General features: G+C 40.6%; 1 protein-coding gene across 1 annotated transcript in view; it reads right to left on the reverse strand.

Annotated features, from left to right (window-relative positions):
* LOC306787575 (roundabout homolog 1-like) overlaps positions 1 to 2,634 on the reverse strand; it is a 69,066-nt gene extending 66,432 nt beyond the window's left edge. The window contains exon 1 of the mRNA XM_079282755.1: positions 2,551 to 2,634. Within this exon, the coding sequence (XP_079138881.1) occupies positions 2,551 to 2,611 (61 nt within the window). The 5' untranslated portion in view covers positions 2,612 to 2,634. The remainder of the gene's footprint in view (positions 1 to 2,550) is intronic.
* Positions 2,635 to 15,811: the final 13,177 nt, after the last annotated feature.

Genomic DNA, 15,811 nt, shown 5'->3' on the forward strand with positions numbered 1-15,811 from the left:
TTATTAGCTTAGCTGGGATGGTTTTTATGAAGATATTAATCCTATTACTGCCAGCAGAGCTGAGAGGGTTAACTGAGACTTCGACTCCTGTCTTCTGTTTGAAAGCACAGATGAGACAACCATCGTAACAAAGAATAACAGGATGAGCCATTCTTTTATTTTTCCCATGGTTCCTTTTTAGGCAGTGTTTACAGACCATCAAACAAAGCAGGTAGAATGGCAAGGCAAGTAACAGCATCACTCTGGGGATGCATAATTTACATCTGTGGGATGAAAGGGACAAAGCCATCTCGACACGAGCATATGCTTTTAATGGCCATCATTTAGATTATTATGTATCATCCAATTACCGACGGCAGATTTATTATGCGAAGATTAAACTCTCAACGAATGGGGAGTTCCAGGTTTACCTTCGTTCCGAGTACGGTGAAGTCACTTAACAGCACAGATTTTGTGATGACGGGCGGTCATGGACCGCTGTACGTTTTTATGCTACAGTCAAGATGCCATACAAGTGGATTAGTTACATTAAACAAAAGCAGGGTGGAAAAAAACATGCAATCATTCTGATTGCAATTTGTTACGCATGGATCATTTTCAAAGGATAGGCATGTAAAAACCTGGCAGCTATCCCAGATATAATGCATTAGACTTCCTGTAATCCATGGTGGCAAAGAGATGTGGTAAACACACACACACACATGTTCACGGGTTCAAACATGGCCATTGCATGTACATTTACTGTCACCTTATGTGTTGAATAAATACTTAGTATCTGGGCTTCATGTCGAATTAACATGCTCACGTCATGCTGAAGGATCAGAGAACTTTAGAAAATCACAAATCTCCTTGAGTGCTCTGGATGGCATGTTAAAGCAAGTGTGTCAGTTTGGAAATTCAGAGACAACAAACTGGAAAATTGGTGTCAGACACATTTTCGTGCTCTTGGCGCCAATAGGCAGGCCTTCATACGTTTTTTTAAATGGCGGTATTATATCCACATCTGCAGCTTCTGCTTCTGGTCACAGAAGGGGAACATTTGGGGCATTATCTATGGTTTGGAAAATGTTCCATGAATAACATTCATAATATGTTGACTTTAAAAAATGGAGTCACACCCAAGAATGTTTCACCCACATGTATTCTGAGGAGGGCAAGACGATTTTCAGCTCTCAAAAGAGCTGAAAACGTTGGAAGAATCAGCCGCTGCACTGTCAAAGAAAGCAAGTCCAGCACTAAATATAGCCATCACTCTAACGCTGAAAATATATTGTTCTTTTGTCAGTCTGTGGCCAGTGTTAATGTCACTGACAGCTGTCTTTGTCTTACAGAGTGAACAAGACTGGCGCCAGTAGGGAATTAGAGGGACTCTTGAAATTTCTAAAAGTGTTTGTGATTTCTAATGTGCCCTTGCCTGTAGTTCCAAGAAGAGATGCGTTGATTTGTTTGCTCAGTGTGCCTTGGGCGGGGATAAGGTGATTCTCCTTCAATGGATGACTGTGAGGTCTGCTGCTTGACTGGAAGTGGAGCACGGTGGCTAATGTTAACAGTTATCGAGGCTAAAGAAAAATGTGTTTGAGCCAATAAAGCCTTGTGGAAAGTAAAGTATGTTGTCAGCACTCCAACAAAAACTTTTCTTCACTGATGTGCCAACTCCACCTTCAATATCAGTGGTATAGCAATGCTATGCTTGGCTTCATTCTGCAAGAATGAACCTTGACCCTCCAGCAAAAACACAGCACAACATGTACAATCAAAAGCTTTTTTTTTCTCTCTGTGTGTCAGATGATGTTTGAAAATGCCTGTTTGCCCAACATACATGGCATGCTGTGCTGGAGTTGGCCCACTCAACAATTAAGTATAAATAAAGGTGTGAAGTAAACTTGAAATATCAGTGCATGGGAAAATATTAAAACCAAAGAAATGCATGACATTGTCAGAGCATGGAGCCTGTTTTCCATCCATTGAAAGAAACATCCTCACTGGTCTGAAGTGAAGCCTTTCTGTTCCTCGTTAACCTGCAGCTCATGTAATATATCTGCACCCTCTGAGGACTGAGGATGATAACCTTCAATGTCCTACTTTGACTCCTCACATGCATTTCACCAATTCCATTGATTTTTTTTTTAAATCATACATAAAACAACCTACTCTCACATAAACCTCTTTTTCTCTCTCTCTTCGGACACTTACTGTGGCAATTAATCCCCACCGGTGTGATAAGAGCTGCTTGTAAAAGGCTGCGTTTCTCTGGACTGCAGCAGAGCTCAATAGATAAATGGGTCATTTTCAGCAAGCAGGCAGCACGCAGCGTGGGTCAGAGGCCACATACAGATACTGCGGGCTACAGAGAAAAGGTGACCGAAATACCCACAGGGTGCCATGTCGGATCAGATTTGACATATACAGTATATGTACAGTATATATACACACACATACATATATATATATCAATGCAGTATATATTTATATGCATGCAGGATTAGCTATTATGGTTTAAACTTCCCATCCCACAAACATTAGAGAAGCTATCTTGGCAATAACTCGTACCTGAACAAATCTGTAGAAATGCCAGTAGACAGTAAATCCCCGTCAGGCTGGTAGGCATCATTCAATAGCAGCTGGAAAACGGTGTAAATCCCGTTAGAAGGCGCTTTGTTGTCCGTCTCATCTGAATCACAACTTATACTGCAGCGCGGATGATGGGGATCCGGGTGGAGGAGAGTTCCTGAACTCCGCCGCGAGACAGATACGACTGTTCAGAACTGCAGAACTGAATTTATATTTGAATCAAAGTTCAGTTCAGTCGGAGGCATCCTTGCAGGGTACTCGAGAAGTAATCCACTCAACGCCACTTGGATCCCCCCTCCACTCCGCGATCGGACTCCTCACTTCCAAATGCTGATAACTTCGCGGAATGCATCTGTGATCAGATACGCTGACATAGTTCCACTTCAGGTGACGCTTTCCCCGCGGCTGAATGGAGAGCGAGAATCCAAAAGGGCAGAAGCATCCAGTTTGCGGCCACTTCAGTTGTTCAAACGTGTAGTTTTAGCCCGGTTTCGTGGGACCGGCGCTGGTTGGATGAGGCGCCGTGCGTCTCTGCGCTCAGCGCTGGTTTGGTTTCCCTAACCAGTCAGAGGCTTCTCTGTTATGCAGAGGAGATTCCAGCGAGGCAGGACCATTTAACCGCATAAGGACACATTCACAACACGAGGCTCCACTTTGCATCGAGCAAAAAAAGATCCAGGCTACAGTAGCCTGATAAATGCTAGAAATAAAATCAAAATGACTGCAAACAACGGAATGTGGGTGTTATAAGTTTTCATATCCAATAAAAGATTACCACGTCCCATAAATCAAGCTGGCCCTCGCTGAATGAACGGCAGCAGTCTGCATTAGCCTCTAAATTCAATTGGCTGCACCATCCAAACACTTTGTTTTAGGTGCCCATCATTATATGTTAAGAAGAGCCTTTTAAGAACGTCAGAATTCCCCCAACCAAAAGTGTACTTAATATTTCAAAGTGTGACTATACAGTTGACAGTGAGCATAATTTGACCTTGATGAATGATTTATGGTATTATTATCCACCCATCAAGACAGAGGGACGTGCACTTTCACTGTGTCCACATTAAAACCTAAAGGGATCAGCTCAGGCAGTATAAAAAAAAAAGAAAAGAATAGTGCATTCCTAATGAGCCAGTAAAAAAGTGCCTCCATCCACACCGGGCAGCAGCATTGTGATTCTTCTTCCACTGACAAAAATCGATGAGGTTTTCACCCTCTGACCTCTCAACACGCCACTGGGAAATGAAATGGCATTTTTAAGTGCATTAGAAATGTGATGCCTAACATAATATGTATTGATACCAAACACAGTGAAGTACTAATCACACGGCTTGAGTGAAATTCTACTTAAATTAAATACATTTTGAATTATGGTGTGACCGACCCCTAAGTTAATAGTAACAGTGTGGCTGTGACTTAGTGAACCTCAAATGTGTCTTCTGTTGTCTAAGGAGGTCAGCACTCCCTCTGCTGGCTGCAGGGCTGCAGTACAGGCCAGGGGTTACCTTTTTGTTTTAAACTATTGACATCCAAGGTTAAAATTCTGTCTGTATTAATTCTGCCCACTCCACGCTGATAACTCCAGACCAGCAAACAGGCTGCATGACACTACAAAAACTATACCAAGTTAAGTGCATGCATCATTTCTACAACAAAAAGCACCTACTTACAAATTCCTTCAGAAGTCCAACCAAATTTAGTAACAGAAGAAGAGAGAGGCGATAATTATGTATTCAGAGGAACTTCAATCGCTCTGTCTCACTTACAGAAAAAGCAGTGATGCCGCTGGTATTTTAAGTCGCATTTAGACTGAGCAAAAATTGACTTACTCGGCCCTCCCTGTCCCCGACCTCTCGCCTCAAATCCTTTAATTGCCCATTGTGGACCACTGGTGGCTCTGCTGAATGGGGCCTGCGTTCCAGGCTGAGACATCACGGTTGGTAAACAGCCAGGAAGAACATGTGAAATTACAGTCTCTTACAAAGCATGTGCTTTATCTTTTTTTTCCATTAAAGAACACCTTTCACTCCTTTCTTTGCTTTGTTGCATGTTCTTATTTGTCCCGTGTCCTATTCAATTGTTGCACATTGCTATTCTGGGTCTCTGTTCACATTTTTCTATTTCCTCCAAGTAAATATTATCCCCAATGTATGACTCTCTGGCAGCTCGGTGGGCAGAGACTGAATGACTGCTAGAACCGTATTGTAGAGGACAATGTGGTCTTGGTCATGTTATGTCTTTAGAAGTCTCATTTTATAACATTGACGGATATAAAATAGCTGAAAGCTAAAGCGTAAATGACGAGAGGGCAGAGGTTCAAGGGTGGGGCTCTTGCTTTATGCTTGTGTGGCCTCAACATAACAACAGGTGCAGCGCTAAATGCAGGGTTTGTGAGTGCTATCGTGCATTTCACAATTGGTCACAATCCAAAGCATCTCCAGCACCGATTTTCCAAGAACAGATGGCGAAAAATGGACACAAAGACATGCGCGTCTTCATGGCAACAAAGCACATAAAAATGGCAAGGATTTCAAGGAGACAGTGCCAAGTACTGAGACCTATTTTTATTTTATTTTTTATTTCACTCCAAAGTAGCTCTCCAGTTGGTTCTGAGCCAGGGCAGAAAATATCTCCAAAAAGCACAAAGCCAAATTCAAAAAAAAAATTTATGAAGGAATAAATAATTTGGAACCTCTACAGACCAACAAAGCTGGCCTCAGCTAGTCTTCTATTAATCACTGCTGACTGCTTTGTCCAAGCAGAAAAGACATGCACGGACAGGAAATGGAGATTTTAATTACAGGAGCAATGTGGATATTTTTGTATGTAACACATATCTCTGCCATTACCTGTGATTTATGCAACATTATGGTTCCCCATTCTAGATAGTATTAGCCATGCTGATTCTCTGCTCTCCCTGTTTTTATATTATCTGTGACAGCTCTTTGACTTTCTCATTTCCCTCCACTTGTTTATATATTTGCACATTTGTCAGCACCTCTCACTGCACATCAACTACAGTTGCTCCGGATCATACAAAGTGTTGAAGAAAATACGAGACAGCCTTGACGTTCACCATCACACAGTATGAAAAGATGATGCAATAGCCATGCCTCTGCTCTTCTTGATCTCTCTGCAAATTGGCAAACTGGCAGCTAACCCGATGGTCTTATCAGTGCTTAAGACTTGGACATCCCTTCAACTTCTCACAATCACACTGTCATCTTTTTTTTCTCCTGCTGGGCCACAAAGATTTTAGGTATGAAAAAAAAATAGGCTTCTTATTATGAGAGAAGAAACACACTGATAAAGAATCCCTCTTTCAGCCATTAGCCAGTAATAGCTACAATTTAGGTTCCTCAAAAGAAAAACACTTTTTTTATGCTGCCCATTAAAGATAAAAGTCAAACAACATCATTATTTTAGCATCTCAATTGCTTCTTCTTTTTTGACTCCAGGCGTCAGAAAGGGTGAGCACAAAGTCGTATTTTGTCATCCTCCAAAACCGAAGAGGCTGTAAGGAGAGAAGTGCTAAACGTTTAGCTTTGTTCTATATCAGTACAACCCAAAGTCAGAGCCCCAACCATAAAATGTCAAAGCAAAGGGAGAGGGGATTGAACTGTATTGGCTTTGGACACAGCACTTGAGGTCTGCAGCTGCTGAAATGGCATTAAGTGGTATTAGAGTCTTTGTCAGCTAAAGGAAAACATTGTCTTCTTCCTGGGAATTGGGTTCAACATTGTATTTATTTTCAAAGGACAAATTCAGAATCCGCACAATCTGGAGCACCACTTTACTGACTGCTGGCTTATTCAGTTCTTATTTCAGAGACTTCTTTAAAACTGTTTTACAAGATCAGACCAATTCAAAACTAGTAGAGCAAAAATAATTGGATAAAACCCGATCTGTAAGTTTGAATGATGACAAAATTAGAAGAACAGTAAGAGACAAACTTCATCAAAACCCTCCTTTGGTTTGTTTAAAAGAAGTGTGGTTATTGTTCTTTATCGACCACAATTGCACAAATCACATTTAGCACTTGGACCGTACCTTTGTATCCAAGGCTGTTGTCTTGTTCAGATGCTGGTTCAGATGCAGGTGTTTGGGAGATGACCTCACGGTTCCCTCCGTGTTTCTCTGTATCTGTTCGGATGGGGACAACAACAGTAGGGAATACAATTAAAAAGAAAATGTACTCATCCATGTGCAACATTAACATCTTATCTCCTGGAGTTTAACCATGAACAGGGAACTAAGTTAATAAATCTTACTGGTGGATGTATACTGTGGAAATGGGCAGGTGTTCTTGTATGGTAACCTTACTATACCACTATTAGGCTCAAGTTATTATTTTCCTATTTATTACTTTCCTTTAGTTAAACCACAACAGAAAAAAAAATCCAGTTTTTATTTCGTATAAAAAAACTGCAAGCATATACTTGTATTTCATTTGATATGGATGCAATACAGCATTCCTACTGATGCTGAAAATTGGTGCACAATGGCAGCAATCACAATAACATAACTATTTACGGAAGTTGCCTTCTTTTTCTCCGTATGATTTGAAGTCTATAATTTCCCTTGCTACATTTGTCTTTGGAGGCACATTGAGCGCCAACACTGTGGTGAAGTATTTATGAACACATTCACGTCTTAGTCGCAGAGAGAATATGATCTTTTCTGTCTAAGCACGAAATGCAATGCAACACAGGCAATGGGAATTCAGCTCAGCAACCAATAAACCTTTTGTACAGTTTAAAGTAGTCCGATTGTCATATCCTCGATGAACACAATCTGAAAGATGTGACTTATGCATAATGTTCAAACGCTTACGTGCAGCAACGATAACATTTATATTGATGCTTTATACACTGGCTGGGGGCCTGGCTAGTCATGGAAATAGTCTAGAATTATACCACTAGAGGGAGCCACCACTTCATCACAGCACTGGATCTAAAGCCAATGGCCCAATCCCAATGTCCCCCCCCCCCCCAAGGCCTTGAAACTCTGGACCCTGAAGGACTTACTGACGTCACCTGGTAAATGGTTGAGTGTGAGAGACTGTGAGGGCTTAAAATGGTGTAAATAGGAATGGGACAGCACTTTGCTGCAACATATCACGTTACCATGACAACGTCAAAAAATATGATGTATAACTGTGGGTATTTGTTTTATACTCTTCACTCCCTGATTTGAACGTCTTCCAGGCTCTTTCCTCACAAGATGAGAGGAAACTTCAGATAATCTACTTTTTTTGTCAAAACAGCTTCAATGACAAAATGAAATATTTGATGAATAAATAAATAAATATCTTCTGATTTCATGTCTTTTTATGTTCCATCTTGAATCCGTAATGTTTCTGTGTAAATGTAATATGACAGGCTGAACACACCTGAGCCGTCCTCTTTGTTTTCACGTCTCCATGCTTCCACTGGTTACCCCGTGTTTAATGTCACATTGCAATGAATTGTGGGTAATTCCATTGGGCAAAGTAAGCATCCAATGCTGACTTACGGAAAGGGTTCATGAAGGGCTCAAAATGTCTGCGAGAGAACCCTCAAACACTCGACGATTTGACAGCGGGACAGCCCTAAACCCTCACGGACTTTACGGGAGCGCGCCTCAAAGTCCGTGATTGTGGAGATTGGGATGGGCCAATAACGTTTTTTGGTATTGTCATGTTGAGGTTCAGTCTTTAAAAAGGTGCTTAAATGTCAAAGCCACGTAGAACTGTGGAAGCGTAACTATACTGCATATCAATGTGTCCAGCAGAACCTCAACGGCAGTTGAGTGCCCTGTTTATATTGAAGTCAATAATTTGACATAAAACCAAACATGACTGTGTTTTTAATCATCTTATAAAGTTAGACAATAATCCTCTCAGAATATCACCCATGGATATTACACCTGACCTTTACTAGCCCTGTTTGTCTCATCAACATACATTGATTTATGTAACACTGAAATCAATTTGATCTAATAAATGAAGGTAAAAGGGGAAAAAACTACTTTGAGCTCAACTAAAGGGAAAATCAAGTTGGGGAAGCTCTGTTTTATGGATATTTCACAAATACATTATTCATACATATCCTGAGTTCTGTGTCTGTTTTCAGCCACACGAGGACAGTATAACTGCACCTACGAGGTGCTGACATGCTGCTGTTGAAATAGTGTTGGTGAATATATGTTTTCATTCTTCTCTCATCCACACAAATCCAAAGACGGCATATGAGTGCACTTGCAAAGCAAGTCTTTAGACGATATATTTTGCTCAGGTATTCAGAATGGCTGTCATAATACCAGAGAGGGAGAGACATTCTGTTTAGGAATGTTCTTTTCCACTCAATGGAAAAACTGTCCCTCACAGCCTCTTTAATAATAGTCTGTAGTCTGCAAACTATACTCTTGTAATTGGACACCAAACGAGGCTTTTTGAGTTCATGCAATCATTTCATGAAGTATGATTAAACCACATGTTTCAAAGTAATCTAAACACGATCTCATCTTAAAAGAACAATAAATGAATACAACGTATGAAGAAAGACAAAAAAAAGTGAAAGAATAAGTACTCCCGATGTGTATGTCTGGTCAGTGAAGAGATTCTCACCTGATGAACTGTCCAAGGCATGGCCCGGCTGCAGCTGGCTGACACAGAGAAGGCTGATGAGAAGGAAGAGGGTGGGCGATTGTACCGCCTGCATGGTCCCCAATGACCCGGTCTGCCTTTAAGAAGGTCCCGATAAACCTGGAACCCAGAGAACGACATTTATTGGGACAGCACAAACATGTGAGCTGAACTTGAGACATGCTGGAGGAACAAAATGATCAGTATACACTGTGCCCCGACGTTAGTCAGACAGCATCATGCTTAGCTTTTATTTTGGCCTTATGCTTTTATTAATTTGAATGGAAAAATTGGAGTTAAAACCCACAATGCCCTTTTTGTAAAGGGTTTGCTGTTTTACAGAATATGTAGCTAATCTTTGTGTCATTCAACATTGAGTATATGTATGCAAATAACACAACTTTTACACTATCATTAGCCAAACAAAGTCCCACAATGGTTTTTAGACAATTCCTCTCGCTAAGTGAAATCACATCAACCCCTCGTTTACCATCTACCCTGCTGGCGAGCACCATGAAAAACAATGTTCCCGTGGAAACAAAATTCCACGATAAAAGAAGAGAGGGAGCCAGATGGACTTTCCTCTGAAACCTACCCTTTTTTTACCTGCATTTACCTGCTGCACCTCCCGACCTTAACACCCCCCCCCCCCCCCCCCCGCCACCCAAACAAACACACACAACAAAGAAAGAAACACTCTTGCTCTCAAGTGGGGATGGTGATGGAATACAGTGACGGCGCCAAGTGGGAGAAATAGGAAGTCACTTGTACTGATCAGCCATCTGTGGCACAAACAGCCTTGCAACTCATCCTAGCTGTCTGATGGACAGCCAGATTCCTGGGATGTTTTGGCACCCTCTGCCACCGACTCTATGCTCCACTTTAATTGTTCTGAGTAATGCAAACCAACAGCCAACATTGTAAATATGCCAAAAGCTTCTGATTGAGATTTATCTACCAACTGTATGATGTGTTGTTAGCAACTACATTTTCTGTGTTTGAAATGTGAAAGGAGTAACTTTCCATTTTTAATGTTTGGGGTTTGTTTTATGAATCAATCTTTAATGGACTGATGTTCTACACAGCTTCAACCTAGCTGACTTTATTTTAGAACCTTGGAAAAGAAGTCTTGATCGACCAAGCTAAATATATACAGTTTATTGTATCATTACATTGTAATACACTGTTATGGATTTTGTAAATATGACGGTCTGAAATGTAATGATACAAGGTGTGTGAATTCTTTACTTTTATCTCTGCTCTACATTCTGGATCGGGTTTATGATAAGTTGTTGAAAGTCTACGCGAGCTTGGCATATTTGTATGCATTACACGGCAATAAAAACTTGATTAGTCAAATTACCTCTCCTGAGATTTGAAAGTGTTTGGCCAGTGTAGTAAAGATGCTGAGGTTTCAAAAGAAATGAAAGCCAGAAACAATAATATGACATTGTAATGTAATTTTCAATATGAATAACGTTCAACATTATTGACATCTGCTGCACATCATCTAGGGAAAGATCTTGGATACATCACGAACATAATGAGCAAGGAAGATTGCATTTTCTACAGTGCTGAATATTAAATGTGGGTGGTAATAACAACATTGCATTGTTCAGTTGTATCTAACATGGGAGAAAACAGAAAGGAGAAAGTGGGTGTAGAAGGGAAAAACAACCCAAGATGTAATTTAAAAATATGCCAGTGGGAGATATGAGTGAAACAGGAAACGCGTCTACGTTTATGTGTAAATATGCTGAAAACTGCGGCATTTACTTTCACATCTGAAAAAACTGAAAAGACGAATGAAAACTACTAAATTCAAGTCAGGGGTGCACAATGTAAAGATTAGAAGTATGTGTAGTCATGATATAGTCCATAATATACAATGCATTGTTGTATACAGTATACGTTCAGCCAGTAGAGCACTTTGTGTTAGTATCATTAGCATTAGTATATCCGAATTAACACGCACGCACCCTGTGAGTGCAACATACTGTGTCATACACAGTAGATGCTCTCCTCATAACTAGAAACATGCACACATGCATGCAGCACTCAACACATGGAAAAGTCGCCCATAATAAGGAATGACAATACAATATCTGTTGAGTCATCTGCTCTGAGCTAATGGGGAGAGTGTGCAGATCGAAGGAGACGGGACTGCTGATTTCCCCTTCCTTCTTGTGTCTACTGGGGAATAATCACAGCTCACCATCTAACATATTGTCAATAAGACCGAACGGGGAGCTCCCCCTATACCACAGCAGACAGATCGCACACTGTAGAGAGCAGTGGAGCGTAAAAAAGAATCAGCCTCCAGCATCCCCCTCCCCATCCTTTCTCCCTCCTAAATACAATCCGTTGTGCTCAAAGAGACAGGCATGTGAACTGCAATATGTTGCACCATGTATGCCATGTCAAAAGGTGCAGGAGAGATACTTAATTACAACAGACATATTTACTTTCGATGCACATTGCAAGGAAAAGCAGACATATTTCACTGCACCTGTAGCATTTGCTTGAATATAAAAAAAATGCACCTTTTGTAGATTAAATATCGTGTTGGCTTTTTAATATAGGGCCAAACGTATTGAAGCATGTGTACATCTATGCCCATTGCAGACTGAGATGTGATGGTTAATCAGCAGCTCTGTCAACACCACAGGGGGGTCTGAGTGAAAGCCGGGGGCACAACCAGGAAGTATGATTCACTGACTTTTATTTTCCCTGCACAATAACTCGAGTCTAAATCAAGACCAGAGAGTGTGGAAGAAGTGGCACACAAATCACCTGCTTATATTACTGTCAATCAAGTAAAGCCATACATCACGCACTTTTCACATTGTACAAGGCTTACTGTCTCCTCACGTAAGACTGAAGAGTTCTTATCAACACCTGGCAGTTATCGCTGACATGTGGCTGTGTCTTTTGGGGGAAATGGATGGGGAGACGGATACGAGGCTTTCATCACTGCCACTGTAATGCATTACGGGAGCTATCGGAGCAAGACAAAGGATATTAAAAGTATGAGAGGCAATGTCCGGGTCCCTGTCAGGGCTCACGGTAACAAGTCATAGTCGGCTGAGTCGGCATTATGGAGGAGAAAAACTGGTGTGAGGAGTAACAGATGATGCCATGGACTAGCCACAAGGGACAGTGACCTTTGGCCCCAGAGGATGAATGACCCCGATATGTCAGCATCAAGAGCCGTTAGCTGCATTTGCAAAATAATGAGGAAAATACACTGCGTTTGGTGTGGTATAAACATCTGATTAATAAGAATTTAGGTGTTAAGCGGAAAGGAAGAACTATTGATGACCACCCAAATGACCGCACAGCACGTTGCCTGGTGCAGCTATAACCATTGTTTCATCCCTCCTTGATAAACACCTCAGGCCCACTTGAAGGCATTTACAGATTAAGGGATTCATTGGGGAATGAATCTGCTGAGTCCACTCAACTTGGCAAGTGATTTTTCAGTCAATGCTCTATACTATAGAAGGGTACTCATACCTCCCCACTGTTTGCTGGGAAGAGAAACTCCATACCCTGCCTTAATTAGGCCGGGAAAGTCAGTAAAGGACAACGTTCTTTGAGTTGATAGGACAGCCAAATAAACTAAATCCACCAGATTAAGTGATCCTTTAAGATACGAGTTGCATTTGCTTGAATGTGATTCAAGCAACAGTTACTTGTACATAGCTTAATCCCTTTAGTGTTTTCAAAACCACTGAAGGATTTTCAGCACCAGGATCTTAGAGAGAGAGAAAGATGAAGACTTTTGATTTTGTAGAAATGCAAACTGTAAGGTATTTTACCTATATTGTTAACGTACACGAGTGATGCATTCATTGGATATGCAATTCAGTAAATGCATTGCAGCACATTCCGTAGCACTACATGATTACTCAGCAACAGGAGTTTTTATTAAAAGCCATAACCTTTAATACAAAGTACAATAAAAGTAATTCTATGATCTTTTTATGATATAGACTTGACTTTTAACTTCTCTTCATTTTACAGTATATATTCAAGGATACATGTTTAAGAAGAATTAGAGGGTAAACTCAGCAACCATTGCTTGTTTGGCAACATGCAATCATTAGATTTCAAATAGCATTCGCTGCCAGTAACTTTCAGCACCACAGCACGTGGACAGCATCTGCTCCTGTGAATCAATGGGCAGGGAATGGATTCAATTCCCTCTGAAGCCCCCTTTGCCAAAAACATGCACACACACAATAGTGAAATTATCAAGAATACCAACCAAGCCTCACTAATAGGCACAACTTTACAACTTACCCCTCCAGGTTATTCCTCCAGCATTATTGTTCCATTTTCTCTGGTGAAGCCAAATCTCTGCCAGTGTGTTTTTGAGGCATCCAAGTACCCAACAATGAAAGCAGAGACAAAAAGGAAAAAGGAAGATACAATGCGGACCTGTAAAAAAAAAGAGGGGGAGAGAAAATCAAAAGAGGGAGCCTATGCTGAAGGAAAAGCCTAAATAATCCATCTGTGATCCAGTAGACGCTATCAGATGGGGTGCATACAAATCACAAAGCTACCTCTGCAGCAACCTAGGTCCAATATCCTCAGGGTCCTAAGGCTGCACTCAGACAATTTACTCTTCCAGATTAAGCCTGCTACCTCACACACTCAAGGACGTTTTAAAATGGTGAATTTCAACAACAAAATTAGCATTTAGATTTTATTTTCTCAGCCTGAGAAACAAGAAAATGTCTTTTTTTCATAATTTTCCAATTTTCACTCCTTTTTAAGTCATTGAGGACCTTGTGGACAAAATAATATATGTGTGGCAAGTTACTATTCTGAATGCTGTCAATACGTGTATACTGCTAAACCAGAGTGTTCAGTTATTTCTGAATGTATTTGAATAGTTTCTGTCTTAAATATGGCAACAAATACAGCATTATCCATGATAAAACTATTATTATTATAAAATGAACTGTTATATTACTCATGGTTTGTCACAATTTGTAGTCCAGTGTACACATATGTGTATACGACTGTATATTTTCGAAGGTTTTCCAAATAATCACAGCTCAAGCTACCTGCAGCAGCAGAGAATCACAGTGTGCGTGTTGCTGTAACACGGGGGACACGTCTCTGCATCGTAGTTCACAATCTGCAGAAAAGCATCCCACTGGGTCTATGCTCACCTGCAGCAAAACCCCGCCTGCCTCGGTCTCTTTCACCGAGTAAAATTGAAATAGTTTTCGCCCTCTTATTTCTGCGACCTGCTCATTCCCGTTCGGGTATAAACACTGGGCTTGCTGGAACCTTAGCATGCATAAGGCACAAGGCAGGACAACACCCAATTCATCATGGAGATAGAAACGGCAAAAACACGTTTACACCAAAAGAAATGTTAGATTTTTTCAGTCCACCTGACTTGCATGTTTGTGCAGCTCTGCCCTTTTCTCTCCCGCTATACACCCTCTGTGTATTCTTCATGCCCAAATTGCCTGTGCTCACATCCAAGTAACAGTTGTTTACAATAATTGATTTTTTTTATTTTATTGTATTGGAAACAATGTCCACAATGACGGATGAATGCATCTTCTTCCGTGTAATGATGTGTGTAACAAATGGAGAATTGATCCGCAACATTGCTCTGCAGCTATTTATTCAATTCAATCTAATGGAAGACTAAGACCTGCACAGTATAATAGAGACTCAAACACACACGAGTGGTTAACAGCATTTATAAATCCACAAACGTAAACTTTTAGCTCTTTGGCTTTTGGGTCTTCTTACATGCAATTCTTCTAAATAAAATTTTTAAAAACTATGGTTGAACGTATAGAGTCTGATGCAGCAATAGAGGAGCATCAGAGCATGTGACCCAAAACAATTTTCTTTTCAACTGCACTCTTATCTGCAGCACTCTTATCCAGATCCTTCATCTAACTCAGCGGTGCGGTTTTGAATTAACCTCAAGTCGACATCATGGTCATCTATCACGCTGGCAGGAGGAGACTTGTGAGTGCGACGTTGGAAAGATAATCATCTCAAGAGCAAAACGTGGTGACCTCTAGTGACAATGTTGCTCAGCTGGTCCGAATAACCAAGTCAATCGCGGTTTGAACCTGAGGTATGTGACGGACAATCGTAACAAAATAAATATGTTTTGTACTTGGAGAATGGAAGATATCGCTTGAATAATTTGTGGTGAAGCAAACGAGAATTACCACGCTGTCTCTTCAGTGTTTAAAACGCAGAAACATTATGTTGATGAAGCAATTTAGAAGCAGCATTATCTTTTTTTTATTTTACAACATCCAATCTTTGCTCTTTGGCGCCTTTAAAATGAACGTTCTCAGCCACGTCCGTGTTATAATTGTTATGATTACTGCAATGACACAATTCCCCATGAATGATAGCCGTATTTACATCAAGCTCTGGATGCAGGCTAACTATGTTATCAATGTTATTCAGTGATTATGTTTTCCAATTCCCCATCAGATTATTAATTTAAAGCTATTACATGGCGAGAGAGAAAAAAAAACTCATTACTGGTGTTTGTGATCACAACATAAGATAATTTATATTTCAATTATCCCACAACTGTAATTACAGAGCATTCCAAAA

The sequence above is a fragment of the Melanostigma gelatinosum genome (assembly GCF_949748355.1).
Source record: "Melanostigma gelatinosum genome assembly, chromosome: 14".
Lineage (NCBI taxonomy): Eukaryota > Metazoa > Chordata > Actinopteri > Perciformes > Zoarcidae > Melanostigma > Melanostigma gelatinosum.